The sequence below is a fragment of the Urocampus carinirostris genome, chromosome 18 (assembly GCF_059441175.1).
Source record: "Urocampus carinirostris isolate Australia breed hairy pipefish chromosome 18, RoL_Ucar_1.0, whole genome shotgun sequence".
Classification (NCBI taxonomy): Eukaryota; Metazoa; Chordata; class Actinopteri; order Syngnathiformes; family Syngnathidae; genus Urocampus; species Urocampus carinirostris.
In genome coordinates, this window is record NC_142366.1 from 14000384 (window position 1) to 14007678 (window position 7295).

The window sequence follows — 7295 nt, forward strand, 5'->3', positions numbered from 1 at the left end:
GCGTCACAACGCTGGGAGGAGAGCAAGAGAAAAATAAAGTGGGAAAACGAGCTGCAGTTTCAATTATGTCCACTTAGTGGCGCCAAAACCAGGCACCACTGACAAAGTGACTTTCGATGTCTTTCTCCCTGGCTTTCTCTCACTCTTTTCTTCTCTCTTACCTCTCTCTTTCTCTTTCTTTCTCTCTCTCTTCTTCTCTCACCCACTATTTCTCTTTCTCTCAATGTCTCTTTTTCTTCATTCTCTCTTTCTCTGTCTCTCTTTCTCTCTATCTGTCTCTATCTTTGTGTCCCAATTTGTCTTTCTTTCTCTTCTCTCCCTTCTCTCTGTTTTTCCTCTCTATGTTCCCTCCTTTTTCCTCTGTCTATCTATCTCTCTGTGTCTTTTTCTGTTTTCTCTATCTTTCTCTTCTCGCTTTCTCTCTCTTTCACTTTGTCTCTCTTTTTTTCTTCTCTCTTTTTTCTCTTTGTCTCTCTTTTTGAGTCTATGTCTCTCTATCTTTTTTCCTTTCTTTCTCTCTCTTTATCACTCTGTGTTCTTTTCTCTCTTTCCCCTCTTCCCTCTTTTTGTCTCTCTATCACACTCTTTCTCACTCTCTCCTTTTCTGCTACACTGTCTGTTTCTCTTTCTTTCCGCTCCCTTTTTGCTTATTTTTTCTTTCTTTGTCTTTGTCTTTTTCTTTCTTTCTCTTTCTCTCCCTTTTATTTCTCTTTATTCTCCTGGTCCGCCCCCGTGAGAGGTTTTTCGTTCTACACCGTGGCCCCTGAGCTAAAATGAGTCAGACACCCCTGATTTAAAAACAATTTGCATCAAAGCATGCAAGTGCATCCTTACCTGCCACATACACATAGACTGAGGCCTGCCGCGGCGGCTCCTTGTGGTGATAACGGCACAGGAATAGGCCTGTATGGTAAGGCCGAGCGGCGCCCAGAAGGGTGGCGCGACTACAGTGCAGCTGCCGAGACCTGCCGCAGCGCCGGTCCTCGATGCGGATCCGCTCGGGGGGCACGTCGGACGGGAAGGACCAGGACAGTTCCCAGCGACCCCTGGGGGAAAATATTTTCATTCCTTTAAAATATGTTGGGGCTGAGCTGCAATATACAGGAGTATTTACGAAGGGTTTTTGCAGGGGATATATATATACTGTAATTAAGAGATGGGCACTCAGGTCCTCGAGGGCCCATGATTTTTGAGGTTTCTCTGCTTCAATACAGAATTCCAATCACCAGGATTTTTAATAAGCTCTCACCAGCTTGCTGACAAGCTTATAATTCTTAAGACCTGAGTTGAAAAAGAGAAACCTTCAAAATTATTCAGGACATGCAGCCCTCGAGGACCGGAGGGCTCGGGTCTGCTGTAATCCCTCGTGGATCACGGTGAATGGGGACCGGAAATCCAGGGATATGAGAAAATACGCATCAGAAGCCTCGACCCGCTTTCAGCAAAAGTTGATTTGGGATAACAGAATGTGGCCGCACAGATGATGTTTATTCTAGGTGAAAAGAACAGAAAAAAAGCCGCCACAGATGATATGAATTTGCTGTCCCAGCCTCCGCTCTCAGTAATAGTTGACTGGGGATAACGGATTGCGGCCACACAGGTGCTGTTCATTTTAGGCAGAAAATAAACAGAATTAAAAGCCACCACAGATTACATAGATTGGCAGTCCCTGCCCCGCTCTCAATAATAGTCGACTGCGGATAACCGATTGCTACCACACAGGTGCTGTTCAATTCAGGCAGAAAGAACAGGAAAAAAAGCCACCACAGGTGACATAAATTTGCCGGTCGCACTCTCGGCAATAGTTAACTGGAAGTAATTGGTTGAGACCAAAACAATGCAGTTCATTTTAAGCGAAGCACAATGTCATGCCTTAGTGGCTTGACTTGATAAAACAATGGCTTTGCTCTCAACAATGTGAACCGGAGATAAATGATTGTGACTGAATGGGTGATTTTTAATTTAGGTGAAAATAATGTGAAATAAGCCACCATGCGTGACACAATATTACTCTCTCTGCCCCTGCTCTCAGCAATAGTCCACTGAAGATAATGGATTGTGGCCGAAACAGTGCAGGCTGGCCACAATGTTACCTACAAAAAAAAAAACGCTCTTCCAGGCCCTGCTATCAACTACAGTCGATAAGCGATAATGGATGGCGGCCACCACCAAGCACATTTATTTAATGCATGCTAGAATGGCACGCCTCCCAACAAATGTACCTTTTGTTCTCAGGCTACTCAAAAGTGACAACAGTACGCTGTGCCGGTCCTGCAAGCAGCAATACAGGATCGGGGATAATGGATTGCGGACGCATGAGTGCTGTTCATTTTAAGTGGAAATAACAGATATAGAAGCCACTCGGACAGACAAAAAAGTGTTGTACTGGCAACAGCTATGAGCAAAATGTGATAGTGGACAATAGATTGCGGCCGCACGAGTGCCGTTAATTTGTGGTGAAAACAACACAACACAAAAGATATTCAAGGCCCAACAAAAGTGCACTGTGCCTGCCCCCTTTGCTGCAATATGCAATTGCGAATAATGCATTTAAGTTGCTTGAGTGCAGAACAGCAAAACAGCCGCCAGACCCAAAATAAAAGCACTCTGCTAGCCCCAGCTCACAGCAATATGTATTTGGGGCTAATGGATCGCGGCACAATGAGTGTAGTTCATTTTTAGGCGGTATTAACGGCAAAAAAAGACCCACCATGCACAAAATAAGAGCGCTCTGCAGGTTCTTGTCTGCAGCAATATACGATTGGGGGTAATGGATTATGGTCAAAAGAGTGCAGTTCACTTTTTGTGGTACACAATGTCCAATAAGACCAGAATGGGCTTTACGGGCCCCCGCTAGCAAGAAAAGGCAATCAGGAGTAATGGATTGCTGAATAATTTTGAACCCGCGATGCACTGAGGCCACGAAGTAGTAAGGGATTACAGTAATGGGTTTCAACATGTTGCTACAGTAGCGCGTGTGTAGCATTCTCGAGTGTTTCGTGTTGAAAAGTGACCTGCAATTGAGTTCCAGGGTCTGGTTGGACCGAAGGACGAGCTGTCCACGCGTCCCCTCCAAAACTGGAACGTCGTATCGGCTTTTAGACTCCCCGTCTGTACCTGCAGGACACCAAAACTCGTTTAGCGAGGTCCCGAAAACCCCCTCCCCACTCTTCTTGACAGGAAGTAGTGGAGAAAAATCCAATCGAGACGAATGGTTGTGAAGACAACAACTCCCCCGTGGGTGAGTCATTGGTTGCGTTTGCCTCACCCGGGCTTCCTCTCCAGCTTCCTTCTTTTTGACATTGGCAGACACATGCACGCTTATTCGCACTTTTAGACGATGAAAGACAAATCCATGTCCTTTGTAGCTCTAATTCTGTTGGCAGTGTTGATGCAACAAAATATCTAATATATTTGAAACGTAATTATAAATATATTTGATGGCAATTTTTTTGCATTCGATAGGAACAGTAAGCTAGATATCTACTTTAAATTGTCATTTTTTTAGGTAATATTTGACCAGTAGATGGCACTGCCTGATGCAGACGAAAACAAGTGCCAAATGAGCACAGCAAGATGCCAGGCAAAGATGGTGGCGACTACTAGGTAGGAACATTGTTATGTTAAAGAAATATAAATTTTACCTCTTTAAATATTCATAAAAAATAACATCAGTATGATAGTTTATGTACTTTTGTGATTCAAGTCAATGAACTTTTTTTTGTACCAATAGGAGGAACTAAATATTACACACTGTCCCTTTAAAGGAAGTTTTGGTGTCAAAAGGATTTAGTGTATTTTAGATGTAATTATAATAATATTTGATTACATATTTGTGCATTCAGTGTAGATTAAACTATGCAAAACATAAGTAAAATTGTTAATTTTTAAAAGGATGCGTTGATGAAAAAAATGTCATAATAATAATAATAATAATAATTTCCTTGTATTGTCATTCTGTGTAACAATGTACACAGAACGAAATGTCGATTGCACCTGACCCGTTGTAGCGAGCCGATGCAGCCGCAGCCAACAGAGGGCGCCGCCGACCACTTTTTAAGTCTTAGGAATGACTCGGCCGGGGCGCGAACCCGAACCTCCCAGTCTCAAAGCGGGCGCCTTACCATCTATTTAATACAGATTTTTGTATCCAGTATTATCCGGTAAAATATGCAAAACGTAAATTATTTAAAACATATTTGCTTATGAGGCAGTGTTGGTATAAAAATATGTAAAATATTTTAAATGTAATTATATTTAATTACATATATTTGGATTCATTATTAACAGTGAACTATGCAAAATATAGATTCAACTGTTAAAGTCAGTGTCGATGTACAAATTATTTTATAGATTTTAAATATATTATAATTCGATTCAATTATATATGTAGGGTTCAATATTGACAGTAAACTGAATATATGATAAATATTAAAACAAATAAACTTCACAAACATAAAATAATGTACCATTAAAAACAAAGTAAATAAAAAGGACAGAAATAAACTACGGTTTTTAGATTACAATGTTTAATCAAAAAAGGCTAAAATATTGAGTATGATTTATAAAAAATATTATTAGTTGAAATAAATAAAATCACAAAATTAACAAAATAAAAAAATGAATTGGGGGAATGTAAACATAAATCAGAAAAAACATATGTAATAAAAAACACCAAGATAAATCAAGGAATTGGAAGTATATAGTATTATCATGAAGGAAAAAAGTCAAAGGAAGGAAAAAAATAACAAATAAGATGCTAAAACAATAAGTAGGAAGTATCGATAATGAACAAAAAAGTCCAATAAAAAAAAGAATATTTTTCTCAAAACCACAAAAATTAATCAAGGTTTTAGAAGTATTTATGATGAAAAAAAGGTGGCTAAAAAGCTTTAAAATAATGATAAATTTTTTAAAAGCACCAAAATAAAACACGGAATTATTTTTTTTTATTGTGAAAATAGCATTATTAAAAAAATTACAAAAATATGTTTTTGGAATACAACAAAATAATGGAATTAAAAGTATCGGTTGCAAAAGGAAAAATATAATTGTTAATTGTATTCATGCCAGTAAATTTATTGCTAAAAATACATCAAAAATGGATAAAAAAAAAACAGTTTTGGCAAAAAATAATAATGGGTCGGATAAATCCTAAATTAGTCGATTTTTCATTTAGTTCAAATACTACCAAGGATTAATTACTATTTCTCTTAGAATAAAACACGTACGAACGAAAAAGGCTTCAAACGGTTGTAATTAAATCCCCAAATGAAAAATATATATGGGTACAAAACACTGATTTTAAAATGTCTTACATGCAATGCTAAAGGAACAATCGAGTATTTATATGAAATCAAATTTTATGAACGATTTTTTATTAGATAATGGTAAAAGAAGGATTTAGCTTTCACTACTGATAATAAATCAATTTTGAGAGAGAGAAATACAGAAACGAAACAAAATAATCATAGAATTGAAGGAGACTACCATATATTTGTATTGGTACATAGCATATAACGGTAAAAGGAGCCCCCTCTTTTTTTCGGGGTGCGCACAACGGGGCGCAAAATGCGCGACTCACCTTCGGCAAAGAGCGCGTAAATTCCACAGAAGCAAAAAGTGAGCAAAAAGTTCATGATGTTGGTCCCGAGTTAATCCTTTTTGGACGCACACGAGCGTGACGAGGAAAGTAAGGACAAGTAGCGACTCCGGGGGGCCCCGAGCGAACGAGGCGCTTTATACGGTTCCCACAGTGGGGGCCACCGGAAGGATGGCGGCCTTCCGCGCTCCGGGTCCGGCCCCGTTTTCCGGTCCGGCTTCCGCGAAGTGCCCAAAAACTCGGAAATCACATCCAGTGCGCGCAAACGTGAGCGCCTTTGGTTTGTACGCAGAGCAAAAAAATCGACTTTTATTACTAAGTTAGATATTTTGAATGAATAAAATGAATAAATAACCCTAAAGCCTTTTTCAGGCTTTTATAAAACCTAAAATTAATGGTATTTAGAGTATATTCAAACACTGGGTTAACGGATAGCCCGAAAATTCCAATTCCAAGTTACAATTTTATTTTATTTTTAACACATTTTGGCTTTTTTTGACTCGATTGATTTAACTAGCACATTCAAACACAGGGTTAAAAGATGGCCCAGAAATTCAGGTTAAAACTTTGATTTTTAGATTTATTTATTCAGTTCATTTTAATCCCATTTTGGGTTCAATAATGAATCCCAAATATGGGTACTTTGTATTTTTTAACCCATTTTGGCAGTTTAGGGTTGAGATTTGTTTACTTATTCAGTCATTTTGACCCCCTTCGGGTTAAATAATTAATCCCAAATTTTGGGTCAGTAGTTTTTATATTTTAATCCATTTTGGCTTTTTAATGACCCAAATCATTTTAAATTTCAATTCGTTTTAATCCTATTTTGGGTTCAATGATTAATTCAAATTTTTAGGGGAAATACTTTTGACTTTTTAATACATCTTAAATTCCTTGGACCCAATGGATGTTGAGGTCCATTTCATCCACTTCGGGTGAAATAATTAATCCCAAATTTTAAATTAGTAGATTATATAACCCATTTTACCTTTTTTCAGCCCAATTGTTTTTGAGGTTTGTTTATTTATTCAATTAATTTAATCCCATTTTGGGTTCAATAATAAATCCCAAATTTGAGGCTAGTACTTTTTGGCCGTTTGGGGTTGAGATGTGTTAATTTATTCAGTGATTTTAACCCCCTTCAGGTTAAATAATTAATCTCAAATTTTGGGTCAGTAGTTTTTATTTTTTAACTTATTTGGGCTTTTTTTTACCCAATTGATGTTAAAGTTTATTAATCTATTAAATTCGTTTTAATCATATTTTGGATTCAATGATTAATCCAAAATTTGGGGGAAATACTTTTTTTTCCACACATCTTGTATTTTTTGACCCAATGGATGTTGAACTTTTCTTTAAATTTCAGTTCATTTTAACCCCCTTCGGGTGAAATAATTGATCCCATATTTTGGGTTAGTACATTTTATTATGTAACATACGGCGGCGCAGTGGTTAGCGCGTGTGCGGCACAGTTCTAAGGTCTTGGGAACCTCCTGTGTGGGTTCAAATCCAGCTACCGGACTTCCTGTGCAGAGTTTGTATGTTCTCCCCGTGCTTGCGTGGGTTTCCTCCGGGCACTCCGGTTTCCTCCCACATTCCAAAGACATGCATTTCAGGAGGATTGGCCGGTCCAAAATTGTCCCTAGGTGTGAATGAGCGAGTTGTCTGTCCCTGTGTGCCCTGCGATTGGCTG

General features: G+C 38.4%; 1 protein-coding gene across 1 annotated transcript in view; it reads right to left on the reverse strand.

The window, feature by feature from the left end:
* flt1 (fms related receptor tyrosine kinase 1) overlaps positions 1 to 5704 on the reverse strand; it is a 49075-nt gene extending 43371 nt beyond the window's left edge. Inside the window, exons 1-3 of the mRNA XM_088322462.1 lie at positions 5585 to 5704; positions 3015 to 3117; positions 835 to 1046 (exon numbers count right to left, since the gene is read on the reverse strand). Of these exons, the coding sequence (XP_088178588.1) occupies positions 835 to 1046; positions 3015 to 3117; positions 5585 to 5639 (370 nt within the window). The 5' untranslated portion in view covers positions 5640 to 5704. The remainder of the gene's footprint in view (positions 1 to 834; positions 1047 to 3014; positions 3118 to 5584) is intronic.
* Between the last annotated feature and the right edge of the window lie 1591 nt (positions 5705 to 7295).